General features: G+C 39.3%; 1 protein-coding gene across 1 annotated transcript in view; it reads right to left on the bottom strand.

Moving 5' to 3' along the window:
- ADAMTSL1 (ADAMTS like 1) overlaps positions 1–22,151 on the bottom strand; it is a 423,754-nt gene that overhangs the window by 202,933 nt on the left and 198,670 nt on the right. Inside the window, 1 exon segment of the mRNA XM_032300230.1 lies at positions 2–303. Coding sequence (XP_032156121.1) covers positions 2–303 — 302 coding nt within the window.

Raw genomic sequence — 22,151 nt, forward strand, 5'->3', positions numbered from 1 at the left:
CCTCCTCCACAGGACTCGGAGCACTTGGTGAATCCCTCATACTCCCAGTCATACAGCTCGTCGAAATCCTGCAGGCCACCGAAGAGCCCCTCTGTCTCGTCTGGGCTGAACTCAGGAATTTCCCCGCTGCATGGCCCTGCGTAACAGGCACGCTGGGATGCCGGCTTGGGCCCTTCACACTCATCCACGGGCAGGTCAGCCACGGACTGAGAGAAAGACAGGAGCACCTGGCACCTGACTATTCGCACCTGGGTCCCCACACCACAGGTGACTGTGCAGGCCGACCAGGCCTCTGGGATGAACCTACAGTCGGCAAGCAAACAAGAGGACAGGATGAGAAGCCCCAGGCAGGAGGCCGTGGGGGTTGTGAGGGGCTGCATCCCACCTGCCTCCATTGCCCAGAGCTGTCCCGGGGGTGCTCGGGGATCCTCCACCCTGTCCTGTTGGCGCTTCAGTTTAGTTCTTAAGCTCTTTTGCCACTGTTTCTGGGTTGCTTGCTTCATGAATGTCACATGAACTCCCAGCTGCAAGACATTCCAGAGACCACCTGCTTGCTCCCTGCTTTGCACCCACAGTGATAGCTCTTCCAAGCAGGGGACTGGTGGCTTCTTCTCGCTCTAAATCCCAGTGAGATAGGAATTTGTTTTACAAGACCCCACTAATAAAATAGGATGCTGGAAAGAAGCCGGCCAGATCCTGTCAAACCAAGATGGTAATAAAAGCAACCTCTGGTTGTCCTCATTGCTCATTATACACTAATTATAAAACATTAGCATACTAAAAGACACTCCCACCAGTGCCATGACAATTTACAAATGCCATAGCAATGTCTGGAAGTTACCCTATATGGTCTGAAAAGGGGAGGATCCTCAATTCCAGGAATTCCTCATTCCTTTCCTGGAAAACTCATGAATAATCTATCCCTAGTTTAGCATATGATCAAGAAATAATCATAAAAATAGCCAACCTCAGGGCTGTTCTGCTTATGGAGTAGCCGCCCTTTTATTCCTTTACTTTAATAAACTTGCTTTCACTTTGCTCTGTCAGCAAGCTCTTGAATTTCTTCCTGCGTGAAACCAAGAACCCATGAGGTCCCACCCAGGCTGGACCTCAGTTTTGGGGTTTGCCCTGTGACACCAACACCTGTGCCTCTTGCAAGTTGCTGGCTATTCTTATAGCAGACTGATACTGATAACAAAATAAGCCCTTACAGATATTTAAGGAAGCTGTTTTTTTTTTTTTTTAGTCTGGATCTCATATTCTTTAACTTTCTTTGTTCAATATGCTTCCTGAGATTTATTTATATGTATAAGGAGGTATTTTTGTATGTAAGTTTCCAAGAATGGTGCAAAGCCTTGTTCCTCACACATTCTGTGAATCAGTCTGATCTCCAGTTCTTTTTATGTCATAGAGAAAAGCCGTGCTGCAAATGTAAATCCACAGGCATACCACAGAAAATGAGAGGTTTTGCATTCAGACAAGTGTGTTCAACGTCCTCACAGCCAGTCCCCCAAACGAAGCTACGTTAGTAAGAACTTGGTTTTTCTCTGAGTTTTTCTCTAGAATGTAGAAAAATACCCAAATCTTCAAAAATGTCCTCCCACCTTCATTAATCAACCAGGACCATAACTATAATGACCTTGAGAGGGGCCTAGGGAAAAAGCCCAGAAGGAACCACTCATGGTTTCAGAAAGTTAGTATAATAATTCAGAGAAAAAACTTTAGGATCATTTTTTATTTTTTATTTTTCCATGATCCTATTGCTTTCTCACAGGGAGTCGTGCTGAGGAAGACTGCAAACCTGGCTCCTTAACCTTGACTTTGGCAGACAATGAAAGAACTGATAAGAAGGTTATAGCATTAAATGCTAGCAAGTGCAAACGATTCCTATCTGGTTCAGGGAAATTGAAATTCTAACAGCAAACCGATCCAAGTTTTCAAATTGGAAGGAACACAACAAAGATGTGTCCTGGGCCTGAGCCTGGGCTCCGTGTGGAGCTGCGGTGGTCTGCTCAGAAGAGGAGACTTCCCCCAAAGCAGCACTCAGCGCTCTGAGGCAGGAGTCTCAGGCATGGCAAGAAACCCTTTGAGAAAGGCCTGACCCCAGCTATCTTTGAAGAGTCATCCACTAGGGGAAAACAAAGGACCCCTAAACCTTGTCGGGAAGGTAGATAAGGGTAGAATGGCCACCCAGAATTATCCCCAAGAAAATCTCATCACAATTTCACCTCCCTTTCACCTTTTGACTTATTTGTTCTACCTTTTGCACCTAGAGAACTTGGGGAAAAAAATGGTATCCTAAAGTATCCAAAAGTCTTCTTGCTTTAAATAATGCCACCTGTAGGGGCTTTTAAAGAACATAAAACCAAAAGCTGCCATCAAAATCATTTTAACCCTCTTATTACACATCTACCTCCACCTGCCTGGCTCCTGTAACAAGAATCATAACAGATACACAAGCACTGAATTTTGCCACGCAGGTGCAGACACAAAGGAAAATGGATGCTAGACTATTTTGTATGTAAGAAAGACACAAAAGCAAATGATTAGCCTACCAACTTTGACAATGTATGATGAATAATACTTCTTTAATAGTGTGGTACCAAAGTTTGTTTTTGAATCAGAAAGATGGCAAGATCTCAAAAAGAACTGCAACCTACCAGCTTTTTTTATGCAGTAAGAATTATGGTTCTGTTGCTTACCTCTTCAGGAACCATTATAACAGAGCAAGGGTTGGCAAGTTTTTTTCCATAAAGGGCCAGATTGGAAATATTTTAGATTTTTGCAGACTGCGTGAACTCTGTTGCAACTACTCAACTCTGCCATTGTGGAATGAAATATGTAAACAAATTAGCGTGGTTGTGTTCCAATAAAACTTTAGTTTTAAAAAGGGGGTGATGGGAAGATGATGGAAGGGTCTGGATTTGGCCTGTGGACTGTAGTTTTCCAGCCTCTGCTACAGAAAAAAACATTTGGTGGCCAGGTGTGGTGGCTCATGCTTTTAATCCCAGCACTTTGGGAGGCTGAGGCGGGTGGATCACAAGGTCAGGAGATTGAGTCCATCCTGGCCAACATGATGAAAACCTGTCTCTACTAAAAATACAAAAATTAGCTGGGTGTGATAGCATGTGGCTGTAATCCCAGCTACTCGGGAGACTGAGGCAGGAGACTAGCTTGAACTAGGGAGTCAGAGGTTGTAGTGAACCAAGATCATACCACTGCACTCCAGCCTGGGCGACAGAGCAAGACTCCATCTCAAAAAAAAAAAAAAAAAAAAAAAAAAAAAAAGGAAGACATACTGAGTTCCATAGATAATCCTCAAACTTATTTTAGGTCTTAGTTTCTATCTTTCTTCACATATATAAACTCATGGAATATGACAAGTAGCTAACTTGATTTGTGTTTTCAAAGTGAGCCCCAGATAAGATCTAGAATATACATGATGCACAAACTAGACCCTTAGCTCTCCTTGTCTATAATATGAATGACTTTGCATCTGATGTCATTCCAGAACCAAGAGGATATACCAAAAGCACATAAAATAGAAAGGCCATTCTATTGAAGCCTCATGAACTTGCTACAGTGGTTGAAACTTATTTAAGGCAGCATGCTTAAATTAAAACATATATAAGTGTGTGTGCGCAAGCATACGTGTATAATTTTTTACTACCTGGACATTTAGGGTTAATAGCAAAAACAATAAACATCTGTTTTATGTCTCCCAAATGAGAGTTTTATCAAATGTAAAACAGCCTCACTGGCTTATCTCCCAATCCACTATCCTTAGGTCTTCATCGAGTTCACACCAATTAAAAACGATTTGGGTTTTAAGTGGTGCTGTCCTTTGGCAGTCATCTTAATTTCTCTAGTGCATAGACTGTATGATATGATATACTCTCTCTTGTTGAAGGCAGGAGATTATGTTTCAAAAGAAAAATATCTGATAGTGCAAATGGCCAAATGAATAATAACTGTTTTTCATATGAGGCTTTTCCCCAAGTCCCTAGATCTCCCAGCTTTGTATTTACTATCTTGAGTTTTCTGGCCATAAGTGGGAGGAAGCAAGGTCAGTGAGAGGGCAGGCAAGTGAGTCAGGAGGTTTAATTCTAATGTTTAGAAGTCTCATCTTGAACAGCACTTGCTGAGCTGGAACCTTTAAAGAGAGACATTTAAAATAGAGTGAAAAAGGTTCTTATCATTTATATTAAATTTGGGAAGTTTAAAAATTCTTTCTGTTGGCTAGGCGTAGTGGCTCATGCCTGTAATCCCAGCACTTTGGGAGGCCGAGGCAGGTGGATCACCTGGGGTCAAGAGTCCGAGACCAGCCTGGCCAACAGGGTGAAACCCCGTCTCTAGAAAAATACGAAAATTAGCCAGAGGTGGTGGTGGGCGCCTATAATCCCAGCTACCCGGAGGCTGAGGCAGGAGAATTGCTTGACCCCAGGAGGCAGAGGTTCCAGTGAGCTGAGATCGCACCACTGCACTCCAGCCTAGGTGACAGAGCCAGACTCTGGTTCAAAAAACAAAAAACAAAAAATTCTTTTTATTAGCTACTACTGTTAGATAAATGAAGAATGGTTTGACAAATGAGTTCTTTAAAAGATGGGTATAAACTTCAGAAGTGACTGATAAGAATTTTGTATTTAGTCTTTCCCTCTCAGGAAATTAAAACAACAACAAAAACAAACCATGCCTGGCAAATAAATGCTTTATGCTTCTGGCTGGCCTTCTATTTGCAACCTTGATTATTCCTTTCATTAACAAAAAGCATATTCTTTAATTACCATAGTCTCTTTTATAAAATAGAAAACAGTGACAATAAAATTCACTTGTAAAATCCCAAAGTTGTTTAAAAGTTTATTAGTGACTATATAGTCAGAGGCATGCACTGAAATAATAACCATCACTTTATTAATATACTGCTAAACGAAAACAATGTGCTCTTGGTTGATTAATCTCATGTCACCATAGATATTAGTCAGCACTAGGCTCTAGGTGTATGTCTACATGGTCTGTAACTAACATATTTGATATGGTTTGGTTCTGCATCTCTACCCAAATCTCATCTTGTAGCTCCCCTAATTCCCATGTGTTGTTGGAGGGACCTAGTGGGAGACAACTGAATCATGGGGGTGGGTCTTTCCCATGCTGTCTCGTGACAGCGAATGGGTCTCACGAGATCTGATGGTTTTAAAAATGGGAGTTTCTCTGCACAAGCTCTTTTTTTTGCCTGCCGTCATCCATATAAGATGTGATTTGCTCCGCCTTGCCTTCTGTCACGATTGTGAGGCTTCCCCAGCCATATGGAATTGTAAGTCCAACTAAACCTCTTTCTTTTGTAAATTGCCCAGTCTCAGATATGTCTTTTGAGCAATGTGAAAATGGACTAATATGATATTTAACTTTCCCTTTCCTCCCATTACTTTCTTCTCTCTTCCTTTCTCATAGATGTATGTTTTTAAAACTCATTGGGATTATTGAAATTAAAAACAGCTTTATAGATGTCTTGCTTTGATCCTATCACTAGTCTTATGCCCTAATTTAGAAATGCAAATTGAAACATGCAGGAAGTCACATTAAAAATATTCAATTTTGGTATAGGTTTTTAATCTTATTACATTTCAAGCTATGAACCAATAGCAGTTGTGGATTTCTCTTTACCTCTTTCATTTGGTGTATGTGTATGTGAGTGGTGGAACTACAGTAGGGTGAGAAAAGATAAGGGAAGAAACTGAATAGTATGTGAGAAAATTAGAGTTGGGCACAGTGGCTCACACCTGTAATTCCAGCACTTTGGGAGGCAGAGGTGGGTGGATTGCCTGAATTCAGGAGTTCAAGACCAGCTTGGCCAACATGGCAAAATCCTGTCTCTACTAAAAATACAGAAATTGGCCCTGTGTTATGGTGTGAGCCTGTGATCCCAGCTATTCAGGAGGCTGAGGCAGGAGAACTGCTTGAACCCAGGAGATGGAAGTTGCAGTGAGCTGAGATCTTGCCACTGTATTCCAGCCTCGGTGACAGTGATACTCTGTCTCAAAAAACAAAAAACCCAAAAGATTACTGGATATCTCCGTTAAGTGCATTCTTCCTAGGTTGTCTTAGCCTTTTGTTGATTTTTGAGCTATTCTTTTTTATCACCCTGTAAGTGGCAAAAAATTGATAGTGCAAATGATTCTTGCCTAGAAAAATACAGATTAATTGTGCCTAGCAAAATGCAGTTAATTGTTGTCCTGTAACTAGACTTATTTTGCATCTATTTGTAAATTCATTTTGGCATTTATATTTGCCAAAATAAATAGGGTTCTTTTAAATTTCCTTTGAATTGGCTGTAGCATCTTACGGGTTCCCTCATTAATTAATGAGGTAGGTAAAATCTTTGTCAGATGTTCATTTTCATATTTATATGAGAATCATGTATTTTCCCCTTTAAAAAGCTTATCATTAACAAGTGACCACAGAAGGATCTGAAAATAGTAAATCAGAGAAAGAAAATATTGCATAAGTAATTATACTCTAAACTAACCAAAAAGTCTTCTTCATAAATATGTTATTTAGAGCCAAAAATTTGCATACTTTATTGGTAAAATGTGTAATTCCATATTGCCTCATCACATTTTTAAACCAATCTTCATTCTTATATTTTTTAAACTTTGAAAAGTTGCTCCTTCTCCTGATTCTGGGCAATCCTTGAGATATTAATGGAGTAAAAACTTTAGGATAAAGAGCAGTTAACTAAACCTAAGCTGCACATTTTGGCAGCTGAAGTGGCTTTTGAATAAACAGGGAAAAAAATGCTACTGGATAAAGAGAGAAAAAGGAAACACCTTTATATTTCTACTCTCATCTACTTCGCATTTTCACATGAGATCAGAAGATCTCATGTAGAAACTCTTTAGTTATTTAATGTCTCTCAGTGATGTCAAAGGGAAAGAGTCAAATAAACCCTCAAAAATAAGTAAACAAAAACCATTTGGAATGCTGTAATGGGAGGGAGATTCTTCAATAAAATCACTTTAGGAATTTTAGAATTACTTGTAAAATCTATAATACTAAGGCAATCTTAAAATATAGCTGGAGGATTAAAGTTTTGAGATAATACTTATCCAAAATATCCCTCTACATTTACTTAGAACCACACCTAAATCATTCCAGATAAATGGGAATCTAACTTATTAGGAAAGATCTTTACTCAAGGATATTTGATCTGAATGTGGAATTATGAAAATATTTCTCAACTGCTGTTGTTTACAACTCTCTGGAGCTGCAAATAATTCATGCTGGTTATGCAACGCATATTGAGGTCTCCAAGAAAAATTTTTCAAAGGTTCTAGGACATCACTCCTCACAACATCTGACAGCACCACTTCTTTTCATAGATGTCTCAGATGCTCAAGTGTCATGCTTAGGCTATGAGGCATCTTCAGCACTGTAAGGTGCCCCAGCAGAATAACCAAAAACAGAATGGTCCTGGAAATGAAAATAAAACAAATGATAATTTTGATGCAGTCACCAATATGACCACAGTATTTGAAAAGAAAAAAACTGAGTGACTGTCCCTATCTAATGTTGCTAACCAGTTATAATTTGAGGGAAGAACTTAATTTAAAAAAATACTAAAGTGGCCAGGCGCCATGGCTCACACTTGTAATCCCAGCACTTTCGGAGGCCAACATGGGAGGATCGCTTGTGGCCAAGAGTTTGAGACCAACCTGGGCAATATAGCAAGACTCCATCTCTACCAATAATAACAAAAACAACAACAACAACAGGAAGTTAGCTGAGTGTGGTGGCACACACCTGTAGTCCCAGCGACTGGGAAGGCTAAGGCGGGAGGATCTCTTGAACTCAGGAGTTCAAGGTTGCAGTGCACTCTGATTGTGCCACTGCACTCTAGCCTGGGTTATGAAGAAAGACCCAGTTTCTCAAAAAAAAAAAAAAAAAAAGCCAGCAGAACACAAACTAAAGCATTATTGGAAAAGCTATATTTAGAGGCATTTTCCAAGTAACAGACTTTTTCTCATGATAATGATGCTCTTTTGGGTTCTTTGAGAGGCAACTGGCCTCTGCAAGAATGCCTGAATGTGTTTCTTGCAGAAAAATGCTCAGTGCTGGAAGTTGGGTTTAAAAAAAAATGCTGACTGCAATAAAGAGCACATTTTCCTTTCAAAGAGACTTTATACTAGAGGGAAATGGTTCAGGGGATGAGTTATCTGAAAGTTCCAATTCATCCAGAGACTACTGACTCTTTCAAAACCTGGGATCTTGTATGTTTGAGCACTTTGTTGAAGTCACCTTGAAGTTCTGCCTTCTCTTTTCTCTGATACGGTTCTAGACAAGACATTATAAGGAGTCTTACCTAGGAGGGTCCCGCTGACCATCAGGAGGCTCCTTTTCTTTAACAGTAAGAAAAAGGCCAGGAGGAAGACGAGTATCAGGTTCTAAGAACACAGGCCTCGTACTGTCTGCTATTCCTAACAAATCTAATCCTCATCTGTCTCATTTCCAATGGCATTCAACACAACTGACCATTGCTTTCAAGTACTTCTTGAGGTACTTCCTCCTCTTGAATTACATGACACCAAACTCTTTTGGTTTTCTTCTCTGGTCACTTCCTTCTCACTCTCCTTTTCTAGGTCCTTCTATTCTTAAATTCAAAATATTGGTTGAGTGCAGTGGCACAAGCCAGGCACAGTGGTTCACGTCTGTAATTCCAGTATTTTGGGAAGCCGAAGCAGGTGGATCACTTGAGGTCAGGAGTTCGAGACCAGCCCAGCCCACATGGTGAAACCCTGTCTCTACTAAAAATACAAAAAATTACACACGCATGGTGGTGTGCACCTGTAAGCCCAGCTACTTGGGAGACTGAGGCAGGAGAATCACTTGAACCTGGGAGGTGGGGGTTGCAGTGAGCTGAGATGGCACCACTGCATTCCATCCTAGGTGATACAATGAAATGCTGTCTCAAAAAAAAAAATTCAAAATATTGCAGTGCCTCGGGACTTGGCTTTGTGTTATCTTCCAATGTGTTCATCAATGATTCCTCATTTCAAATACCATCAGTGTACGTGGAACTTCTGAGTATTTAATCTCTAGTCTAGAATTTTCTTCTTTGAAAAGAGTAAACACCAATTTAATTAACATATTTATCAAAAACTTCTTTAGTTTGTCTTATGTGCCAGGCACTATTCTAAGTTCTTTATAAATAAAAGTTGTTAAATCTGAACAAGAACTTTATGAGATTAAACTATTATTATTCCCATTTAATAGACAGATGAAGAAACTGAAGCTTAAGTTACATAGCTAGTAAGGTTTTATGCTCTTAACTTCTGCACATTACTGTTTTCCTTCTTGCCATTTTTGCTTTTACGTTTCAAAGGCATCTCCAATCTCCAACTTAAAATGTCCAAAATGGAGCTCCTGATTTCCCCCCTCAGTAACCAATTCCTCTTCCAATCTTTACCACCACAGCAAAGGATTTCACTGGCTACCCAATTGCTAAAGTAAAAAATCAGGAGTTATTCTTGACCCCTCAATTTCCTTCACACCTCACTCCCATCTGATTACCAAATTCTATAAATTCTCCCTTGAAAATATATATAAACACATTTACTTCTCATCATCTCCATTACCACCACCTTGATATAGCATTAATAAACTAACATGACACTTACATGCTTTATGGACTGTACATATACAACTCATTATGACATTGTTGGAAGATGGGTACTGTTGGAAACATTTTGCAATAGGCAAAAAAAGATTACTGGCTGTCTTTTCAGTGAAATGCTAACATTTTCTAGCAAATTTCCAGGGGTGGTCTTGTTCTGTGGAATTATGAGCCTTTGATGGTCTTTAGCTAGCCTATTTTGCAACTCCATAGAGACAGAAGTTTCTCTATAGAGGGCTGGTGATGATACAGATGTTTCTTGTCCATAAGAATATATGAATTTTTCTGTCCATGGCATTACAAATGCTTTTGTCTGGTAAAAAATATAAACTTTATTCTAAATCAGATTCTCATTTGAAATAGTTTTAATATCATATTGGCTTTCTTAATAATTTGTGAGTTAAATAAAATTTTTGACATGTGATTATTCTATATTTTCATGAGACTTCTGATTGTATCCTTTTGAAAATTATATTTTAATAGTGCTACTTTCATCTCAATTTCTAGATGATAATACTGGAACACAATGATTTCTAAGGCCACATTGCTGAGTAAATGGTATTGTCAGGACTTGAACGCTGGGAGGCTGGCTCCACAGTTGGTGCTCTTCATCACCTCACTGTCCTGCTATGGGTTGCCATGCATACCATAATCACTGAAGCTAATACCATCTTTTTGCTGGACTACCACAACAGCCACTGGTCTATTTTCCTCCTCTGTTACTCCTTACTGACCTGTTCTTAATGATGTAGCTAAGGGGATCTTAAAATGTAAAGCTTTTAAATGTTGCCTACTGTAAAAACGACAAAGTCTTTCCCAAGGTCATCATATGCCACTTTCCATCTTCATCTCCCACCATTTCCCCTCAGTTACTATTCTCTCCAGCCTCATTAATCTTCTTTTACTTCCTTCAGTGCTTTCCTGACTCAAGATTTTGATATGTGTGGGTTGCCCCCTGGATCACCCTTTTCTCTTTTCTCTGCTTGGAATAACTCTCCCTCATCTTTCAGGTCTCAGTATATATGTCTCTTCTCAAAGAAGGCTCTGCTGGCTGATATGGTTTGGATTTGTGTCCCTGTCCAAATTTCTTGTTGAGTTATAAAACCCAGTATTGGAGGAGGGACCTGGTGGGAGGTGATTGGACCATGGGAGTAGATTTTCCCCTTGTTGTTCTCGTGATAGTGAGTCCTCAAGTGATCTGATTGTTTAAAAGTGTGTATCATCTCCCACTTTGGCCTCTTCCTCATTCTCTGACCACGTAACATGTGCCTGCTTTCCCTTCATCTTTCATCATGATTATAAGTTTCCTGAGGCCTCCCCAGCCATGCTTCCTATACCACCTGTGGAACTGTGAGTCAATTAAACCTCTTTTTAGAGATATTACCCAGTCACTGGCAGGTCTTTATAGCAATGTGAAAATGGACTAATACAGAAAACGGGTACTGTGAAGTGGGGCATTGCTATAAAGATACCTGAAAATGTAGAAAAATCTTTGGAACTGGATAATCAGCAGAGGTCGGAAGAGTTTGAGAAGACAGAAAGATCAGGGAAACTTTGGAATTTCCTAGAGACTTGGTAAATGGTTGTGATCAAAATGATAGTGATATGGGCAAAGAAGTCCAGGCTGAGGTGGTCTCAGATAGAGATGAGAAATTTATTGGGAACTGGAGCAAAGGTCATGCTTGCTATGCTTTAGCAAGGGGACTGACAGCATTGTTCCCTGGCTCTAAGGGATCTGTGGAAGCTTAAACTTGAAAGTGATAATTTAGGGTATCTGGTGGGAGAAATTTCTAAGCAGCAAAGTGTTCAAGAGGTAACTTGGATGGTTCTAACAGCATATAGTCATACGCATGAGCAAAGAGATGACCTGAAACTGGAACTTATATATTTAAAAGGGAAGCGGAGCATAAAAGTTTAGAAAATTGGCAGCCTGACTATGTGGTAGAAAAGAAAAACCCATTTTCTAGGGGGGAATTCAAGCTAGCTGCAGAAATTTGCATAAGTAAAAAGGAGACAAATCTTAATAGTCAACACAATAGGGAAAATGTCTTTAAGGCATTTCAGAGACCTTTACAGCAGCCCTTCCTAAATGCTAACAGCCAAGACAATGGGGAAAATGCCTCAAAGGCATTTCAGAGCTATGGCAGCCCCTCCCATCACAGACCTGGAGGCCTAGAAAGGAAGAATGGTTTTACGGGCCAGGCCCAGGGCTCCACTGCCCTGTGTCACCTGGGACACTGCTCCTTGCGTCCCAGCTGCTCCAGCTCCAGACATGGCTAAAAGGGCTCCAGATACATCTCAGGCATCTGCTCCAGAAGGTGCAAGCCATGAGCCTTGGCAGCTTCCACACAGTGTTAAGCCTGTGGGTGCACAGAAGGCAGGAGTCGAGGCTTGGGAGTCTCTGCCTAGATTTCAGAGGATGTATGGAAATGCTTGGAAGTAAAGGCAGAAGTCTGTTGCAGAGACCTCATGGAGAACCTCTACTAGAGCAGTATGGAGGGGAAATATGGAGTTGGAGGCCCCACACAGAGTCTTGACTGGGGCACTGCCTAGTGGAGCTGTGAGAAGAGGGCCACTGTCCTCCAGACCCCAGAATGGTAGATCCACTGACAGTTTGCACCATGAACTTAGAAAAGTTGCAGGCATTCAGCTTCACAGGGTGGAGATGGCCAAGGCCTTTGAAATCCACCCCTTGCATCAGCGTGACCCGGACGTGAGACATGGAGTCAAATGAGATTATTTTGGAGCTTTAAGATTTAATGACTGCCCTGATGGGTTTCTGACTTGCATGGGGCCTGTAGCCCCTTTGTTTTGGCTGATTTCCCTTTTGGAATGGGTTTATTTACCCAATGCCCGTATCCCTATTGTATCTTGGAAATAACTAACTTGCTTTTGATTTTATAAGTTCATAAAGAAGGGACTTGCCTTATCTCAGATGAGATTTAGGACTGTGGACTTTTGAGTTCATGCTGAAATAAGTTAAGACTTGGGAGACTGTTGAGAGGGGATGGTTATATTTTGCAATGTGAGAAGGGCATGAGATTTGGGAGGGCCCCGGGACAGGATGATATGGTTTAGATTTGTGTCCTTGCCCAAATCTCCTGTCAAATTGTAATTCCCAATATTGGAGGAGGGGCCTGGGAGAGGTGATTACATAATGGGAACAGATTTCCCCCTTGCTTTTCTCATGATGATGAATGAGTTCTCATGAGATCTGGTTGTTTAAAATTGTGTAGCACTTCCTCCTTTGTCCTCTTCCTCCTTGTCCAGCCATGTAAGATGTGCCTGCTTCCCCTTCTCCTTCTGCCATGATTGTAAGATTCCTGAGACATTCCCAGCTATGCTTCCTGCATAGCCTGTGGAACTGTGAGTCAATGAAAACTCTTTTACTTATAGATTACCAAGTCTCAGACAATGTGAGAATAGACTAATGCACTGACCCACAGACCTAATGGGTCCTCTGTTAACCTCTTTGAGCATCTTTCCATTTTCTTAGAACAGTTACCAGTCTTTGACAATCACAATGCAAATCTTTATGTAATAATTGGTCCCCTCACTAGACCAAATCTCTATTTGAAGGTAGAACTTCATATAATAGGAGCTCAATAAATAGTTTTTCAAATAAATAAATGGATTGATAAACAGAAGGATAAGAGTTAATGTTATGATTGACTTGGTACTGTGGCTTATTCTTAGGCCCAAAGACTGAAACCAAGCTAGATAAAGAAACAGCCAAAAGAGTCTAAGAAACTAAGTCACACTTTTCTGTTCTAGGCATTGGCATGAGGAAATACAAACTTTTCCCTGCTGTAGGCTATAGAGCCCATAGAAAACTCCTACAGCAGGAAAAGGTTAGAGTTACTATACCTAAACTGAGCAGCTATAGTGGGCTTATTCATTTATATTTCTTACAGCTATACTTGGCGGTATGTAGTGGCCTAATTTCATCTTGATGGGTTGTTAGGTAGTCATGTAGCTTGAGGTAAGCTGAAATTCTGTGTCTATCACCCTTCAGTGAAATATCAATAAAATGTCATTTTGTAGAATAAAAAAATTAAGGGGCAGCTTTGAGACAGAGGCTGACTTCAATAATTTTTACAGGTCTCTGGTCAAACACTGCCTTATCATACCACCAGCTACTCAACACTGAAGCTCTGGAGCATTTTGGAATGGTTCCTAGGTTACAGAACCCAAGGGAGAGCTTTTGCATTTTTTATCTACTTTTTAAGACTCAACATGTACAAAATTTGGGGAAAAAAGGAAGAAAGACTACTTACTACATGTAGCAGATACAAATAAAGCCAAATTGTTCTTTTCACAAATGAAAAGTGAGGATATGACACTTGTTTCAGATTGTCTTTCTTTCTCTTTGCTTTTCTGACCTAAGTGCACAGAATGTGATTTGAAAATTTGCTTTTCCTTTAAAATAGTCTACATAAAAGGTCACATCCCAGGGACTCACATGCTATCATAGCTTACAATGCTATCAGTGCATTTGTAGTTCTGAGCTTAATATTAGAATGTAGTATAAATGCTTATTATTTTCCCTGACTTTAGATTTAAAATACTGGAAACTCAATACTTTTCATGTACCATTTCTTCTTTACATGGAATGAAATTAGTTTATCTTGTAATTTTGTGACGTTTCTTTCCCTTAATTCAACAAGTTTGGCAAAGCCTTCCAATGAAAAGTTCAGTTCATTAAAACTGACCTTAATGGACTTAACATATATTGGTGGTGACAGGGTGCATACTTTATTTTGGCACACGAGGATCCCATTAATTTGTCTTTGTCACTCTCTAGGGCTCTGCTAAGCAACAGTTCAGATTTAGCTTTCTGAAAGTAGCTACAGAATGAGCAACTGTGGTGACAGAGGGAGGGGCTGATAAATTTAGAACTTCTTGGTTTGCAATCAAGGCTTTTCTAATGACTACATAAAAATGGCTCTGTCTGCTCTCTTGAATTTATTATTGATTCTGCTGTCTCTGTGTATGGAGATCAAGTGTATTTAACTCAGAGTGGAGAGAGATGCTTTTTTACCCAGGCAACTTCTGAACTTTTCTTACTCATCCTCATAAATCTCTTTTTATTTAAATAAAGATTTGTCCCTTAGAATAAACTCTGGGCTAAATTAAAAGTATGGTGCTCATAAGTGAGTCTTCAAAGACCCGTGGAAGTGTAGATGAGGAGAGGCAGTAAGGTGGTGTGAGCTGGGAACCCACTAGCTGAGTTTTGAGTTAAATATTGTTTTTCTCTCTCAAATGCCATGGGATACAAGATGTATGAGACAGATACAACAGCTACCTCAATTTCTCCATTTGTAATGAGTGGTTATTAGACATCTTAACTCCCTTAAAGGTTTTCTAGAAAGATGAATGATGCTAGAAAAGGCCTAATCATAACCACAATTTTTATATATGTAGGACATCCTGCATACATAGACTAACTTAAACCTCAAAAGAACCCTATGAGGTAGAGCCTATCATCATCCTCACTTCACAGGTGATAAACGGAGGCATATGGGCTTAAATGACTTTCCCAAGGTAAGATTTACACAAGCTCTCTGTCTCTGGGGTTCACACCTTTAGCCACTATGCAGAGCTGTCCTGCATGGAGGTATGATAAAAAATTAACTTGCTTTTTACTCTGATTCTAGCAGGATTCTATATTTGTCAGGGCATACAAATACAAAGACCCACCCCTCACCAACCCACACAGTTGGCAGCTTAACACATCTGAAAAAAAAATCAATTTTAGGAAATTATCTGTGGTTTCTATAGCCTGTTTTTAACATATAGGTAGGAATAACTAAGGCACATATAAAGATATGAAATATCTGATCATTTGCTATGTAAAAAGATCATATATCCTTCCCCAAGTACTAGTTTTGGAATCAAAGCCAGATTCAAATCAGTTTTATCATAATCTGTCAAACCTTGGGTCACATCAACATTCCCCTCAAACCCTTTAAATGCATATATTATATATTTTTTTATCATTTATTTCTTATATTTGTGCATTACCATATAGTAGCCTATGTGATATTTTATCTTACAGGTAGATGCAATTCTAACATATGCTAGTAGAGAATTTGGGAATTCAATCAATAAGTCTCCTGAACGCCTTTTTAAATCAGTAACACTCTCATGCTATGATACCCAAAATTGCATTTCTTAAAGACAGCTAGCTCATTTGTTCAGTCTGTGGATAGACAGCCAGTACTCAACACTTCAGTCACAGTCCTATTGCTCTTGTGATAAGAATACCCTAAAGGTTTCTTGAGGGCAAAGACTACCGTTAATTTTGCAAAACCTGCCCACGGCATGGCATGGGGCAGGCAATTTATAGGTGAGTTTAGCTTCTGTCATTTGGAGGTGGCTCTCTAAAGTCAGCTAGAATATGGAATTAGCCCAAGAATTTATATTAAGTACTTTGCTGCTGCAGAGAATAGGGAGGAGGCCAGAAAGTAAGGTGTAAGAAGTGAGAAAGGTGAAGACTATTGCAGGGTAAGGGTCGATGCTGCCTAGCGTGGGGCTTTAGCTCTACCATATGCCAGTTTTCAAAATTAAGTGCTTTTTTATCTTATGATTCTAATGCTCAACTCTTTCCTGCTTGAACATTCTTTTTGTTGACGGAATACTCTGCAAACAGTGTTTACATTTCTTGATCTTAGATTTCTTAAGAATCATGAATCATCTCACCTGTTTCTATATATAAACAAGATAATCCCCGTTACTCTTCTGTGGCCCAAGAGTCATGAAAAGAATATAATTCAGGTGCCTTATATTTAGAATATAAATAGCAACACTATATGGACCCATTGCTGATGTTTGGTTCACTACATTTTGGGGAGGCATATAAAAACACATGTCACACAATTAACATTTCTAGCCACTTAAAAAAATATGATTCACATTCCTAACCACTGAGTTAAGTCATCAACATTCTTAGACTACTTACTGGGTATAAATATGGACTAACTAAAACATATGCTTAAATATCATATATTTAAATACTATTTTCAACAAGGTAAACAAGGTGTTTAATGACTACAGAATCACCATGGTGACTCTTACTGACATTTCTTCACGTACCTAATTCCTGTGGGTTCTGTTCACATAGATGCATGACAGGAATTTCCCTTTGCTTCTTATTGAATCAATTCCATTGCTAAGCTGATGGCATCTGGCATCCAGATATTACTGCTGCCTTTCGCCTACTTATTTCTTCCTCTTCTTCTTTTTTTTTTGTAATGGTTCACACCAAGGTTATTTATGGAAATACATTTAAGCCCTGACTATTATGTTGAAGCACAAAAATGGTCTCCTAACCATGCAAAGCTGTTGACTGAAAATCTAATAACTCCAGATCTTTTAAAATGCAAGATCAGGGCACAAGAAGTATCCAATCCTACCACTGAAAAGAAGGCATAATTAAGGCTCTCCACCTGGTGAATCCCAGCTATTTAACAAGGGAATGTCTGGACAAAATGGCTATGTCGGCCACAGTGCATTCAAAGCAACTGGCATATCCCACTGCCTCCTCTGAGCCATTGAAGAACTACTGGCAACTCAAATATATCTGGAAGAACCTGGCTTCCCTAAGTGCCCAACTGGTCCTCACTTTGTCCACCTGACATGCCTTGTTTTAGAGATCAGGAAGAGCATCTAAAGCATCCAGATTATAATTTTTTTTCCTTTTTTTCTAAACATGACTCCTTTAGCAAATTATACCTTCTAGGGCATTAGGTGGCCTAATAGTAGCCTGAAAGAGTTAAGGAAATGAACAATTTCTTTCCTGTTCCAAGTCAGAACAGGCTTTTTAAGGTAAGCTGAGTGACTTCCTATGCACTCAGTTTAGAATGCGTAAAGAATTTAAACAAAATTTCTTTAAATGTCCTAGGGATCACCATTGTATCATTTCTCCTCAAGGAATTAAGCTGTCAGAAGGGCCACACCATGTACTTGCCAGGTTGATACATGTCAGGTAATAGTGATGTTTAGGTATACATCTCAACAAAGACTAAAACTAAGGCATAAAAATAAGAGATGGAAAGCCAGTCAGTAATTCCTTTAGCTTCCACCTGATTAACAAATAAAATCGTACTACCACTTTGTAGTTCCAATTCCTCACCATATAAAAGTACACTTTTGTGAGTTTCTAAAAAGACCTAGAAAGTTATTCCTATGTATTTTTTCCATGGAAGTAAACAGATGAGCTCAATCTGGCATTTAAATGATGTATCCTAACTCTGTCAACACTCTCAACAGCTGGCAGCAATTTGAAACAACATAGTTTGAAACTTAACAGAAGATAATTTTATCAGTATTTTTCAGGTCCCCCTTTTCTAGTGCTAGCATGGCACTGCTATTATCCTCAGAAAAATGCAACTCTCCCAGAGTCTTAGTAATTGTAGAAGTATACCTCTAATGGTCAGAGGCATTTGCACCAGAGCAACTCCATCTCAAATAGGCGTTGGGTAAAATGAGGCTGAGACTTGCTGGGCTGCATTCCCAGGAGATTATGCATTTTTGGTCATAGTCATATACATGATTCATGTGGTAGAAAGGTAAGAATATTTTTTTTCTCAAAGAAAAAAACACACATATATGTATATATATAGATATACATATATACATATATACACATATATACATATATTACAGACACACACGCACACACACACACACACGTTTTTTTTTCTTTGAGATGCTCTGTTGCCTAGGCTGGAGTTTGGTGGCGTGATCTCAGCTCACTGTAACCTCCACCTCTCAGGCTCAAGCAACCCTCCAGCCTCAGCCTCCTAAGTAGCTGTGAATACAGGTGCACACCACCATGCCTGGCTAAGTGTTTTTATTTTTAGTAGAGATGAGATCTTGCTATGTTGCCCAGGCTGGTCTTAAATTCCTCATGTTGTACATACCCAGAAAATATATTTGGCTGGGCGTGGTGGTTCATGCCTGTAATCCCAGCACTTTTGGAGGCCAAGGCAGGTGGACCACCCAAGGTCAGAAGTTCAAGACCAGCCTGGCCAACGTGGTAAAACCTTGTCTCTACTAAAAATAACAAAAATTAGCTGGGCATAGTGGTGGGTGCCTGTAATCCCAGCTACTCAGGAGGCTGAGGCATGAGAATTGCTTGATCCTGGGAGGCAGAGATTGTAGTGAGCTGAGAGCATGTCATTGCACTCCAGCCTGGGTGACAAGAGTGAAACTGTTTAAGAAAACAAACAAACAAACAAACAAACAAAAATATATATATATATATTCACCACAATACTCCCTTTCTACCACATGAATCAAATGTGTCTTAATAACCCAATCTGCTATTGAGGGAGAAAATCAACACGTAGAAGTATTTTTGAGTTAAAGATTCAGCTTTACATGATGAGTCTACCTATATATTACCACCATGTGAGCCAATCTCCATATTTATTTCAGTGGTTCTATGAGACTAATATCTGGATTTGTATCTTCTGCGTGGTGTTTAGTGCAACCACAATGTTGGTTGTTGGCATATTCTCCTGGTCTATAAAGTTTTAGTTATTCCTTGGCAATTGAGTTTTTAGTCTCATGTCATTATTTTCTTCTAAACATCTTAAAGTGGTTGCTTCTCAACAGATGTTTGGCCTAAGTGCTGACCAATCTTTTCCTTACATTTTGGGGTTACTAGAAGTATCTAACATTGAACAAGGATATCTTCATATGCTGAAGACTTTAATCTGGTGATTTTCCCGTATTTATTTTGTAATGAGATAGGCTGGTGATAATATTTTCACTTTCCATATGGGGAAATAAATGATACTTGCTGCTTAACTACAGACCTCTCCAGTGTTAGCTGGAGCCCAAACAAGAGATAATAGTTCAGGACCACTGTTCCTGCCTTGCTGTAGCAGTTCAGAAGTGACAGCAACAGCTTCTAAACATTGCCATTTAATTTAAGCAATGTGAGTCTCTTCGGTAGGGGGAAGGAATGACTTGCTGACAGTTGATCATTTTTTCATTATGCTTTGGAGAGTAATTATAGGTTGTTACATACATTTAGAAACCAGTCTATGTGGTTTAAGAAAAGATGGGATTAAGACCATGCAACATTATGTTTTTTAAATTCAAAATCAATATAGATTAAAAAAAAATAATGTGACACTTAGGACCTTTCTTAGGGTGCAGTACACTAAACACGCAAAGTGTATTAAAATGTGGAAACCATATACCTTTCATTACATTATTCTACAGCCTTCATTTATTTCATTTTGGTATAAAAGTAATTACTGTTCTGAGCATAATGTATACATTTCCTTTACCCTGCACCAGCACCCCAATTACAACCTACTCCAATTCAGATGAATCACGCCAAGATGGCAATTTCATTACGCTAAGAATAAAATTTAATAGTTTAATATATGGCTCTACTTTCAATAGCTAAAACTATGTTTAACTCCTTTAGGAATTTTATTAAGATTAAAGTTAAACATAATGCATCTTAATCGGACCTTTAGTAGAAAACATTCATCACAAAATATGGTTGACGATGGTCTATGTAGTGCTTCTGGATATGCATTAAACTCCACTGATAGCTTTCATTTGAAAGGCATCTAATAATGGGAAGATGTTTATCGATGGAAGATGTTTCTATTTATTTTCAACTTGTATTATTATTTCAGAATAATATTACAGAATTATTAGCCAGAATGCAATATTATACATAGGATTATGCTTCAGTTCATATGACAAAATGCAGCGTACAAGGGAAAAAGAGTTTATTTAGGTAAAACAATACATACCTGGCTTCAAATAGATTTAAATCAACAGGATATAAAAGGAGTCACCAGCTCTAATTCTATAGCATCTTTCTATGTCTTAAATAGGACCTTACTGGGTCAAGAAGTTATTCATGCTCCTCTAAAAAAAGCTGCCTAGTTACTCCTCAGCAACAAGAAGGCCTGTCAAATCAGGTACTGGCAGAGGAGAAGCAAAAAATTGTAAGCCTTCATATATTCATTTACAGGTTACATTGTGATCTTCAATCACTCCCTTTTCTCCAAAGTTCCGTAGTGGTTAGTTGCTTTTCCTCAAAGAAGCCGAAATGGTTGCTGTAGTAACTTTACAGTACAGAAATAATTTATGTTTTGCATAATTGTCCTTTTAAGTAAAAATATGTGTTTCCTGGGCCAGGCGCGGTAGCTCACAACTGTAATCCCAGCACTTTGGGAGGCTGAGGCGGGCGGATTGCTTGAGTTCAGGAGACATAGAGAAACTCCATCTCTACAAAAAAATTAAAAACTTAGCTGGGTGTGGTGGCCTGCGCCTATAGGCCCAGCTACTTGGTAGGCTGAGGTGGGAGAATGCATTGAGCCTGGCAGGCCGAAGCTGAAGCGAGTGATGACTGCACCACTGCACCCCTGCCTGGGCGACAGAGTGAGACCCTGTCTCAAAAAATAAAAGAGAAAAAAAAGTCTTTTCTAATGTCTGCATCTTTTTGTGTGTGTGAAATCAAATGACAGAATATCATTTCTTTACAAATGACCTTTGGCTATTGTACAAATCTGTCCTTTGGATTTCTTGCCCACTCAGAACACAATTGTGTTCTGCCAAACCACATCACATTCTGGTTCAAACAGGATGAATCTGAGAAAATTCTAAATCACATGTGAATAAACTGCAATGTCAATTTATATCTCCAGTAAAATTTGGAAACCATTGTATATCCTATGTGCTCTGCTATGAACACCTGAACACCTGGAGGATGGGTGACATATCTTAAGTGCCAGTGAATAGCACAGAGCCTAGAACTTACATTAAATGAATTAATCTAGAAAATTTTCAACCTGAGAAATTTCTTGGGTCACAGACGAAATTTTTCTTTTTCTTTTTTTTTTTTTTTGCATTTCCTCATTTATAAAAGTGATGTAGCAGCTCTGCCTATCAATGTTTTCTAATGAAATCAATACATATACTTATCAGTCAATCAATCAACCAATTAATCCACTTTTGTCTCTCCTCTTTGTTTCCTCTTCTGAAGCATCTGGCAAATCTGGGCCTCGTGGTTTTATAGATTCCATGGCCTTGATAAAATTGAGACTTGGGAAATGATCAAGTAGGGTAAAGACCTAGGTCCACCCCTAATACGGATCCCAGGAAGAAAGGGAAAAGAGAAGTTAATGAACCTCTTTTGCCCTCAGGAATACTTTACTTACTCTTTAATTTTTGTGAGTGACTATATTGCAAAGCTGGGAGAGTGTGAAAGGCGGCTCAGGCTTTTCCATCAAATCTATGTTACATCATCAGCCATAGCCTGGGCCTTCTCACCTTTGGCCCCTTGCCAAGAGAAGACAGGAGGTCAGATTTCGGAGAAGAGGGTAAGCAATACACGTTCATTTTCTTACTCTAGGCAAAATAGAAGTATTTACAATGCAACCATCAGTTGTGACAAACACTTTTGGAAACTCATCAATCTCTAATTCAAGAGCCAAAAAGCCTCCTT

Source organism: Sapajus apella, unplaced genomic scaffold (assembly GCF_009761245.1).
Source record: "Sapajus apella isolate SASKATOON/1434 unplaced genomic scaffold, GSC_monkey_1.0 scaffold42, whole genome shotgun sequence".
In the NCBI taxonomy this organism is placed as follows: Eukaryota; Metazoa; Chordata; class Mammalia; order Primates; family Cebidae; genus Sapajus; species Sapajus apella.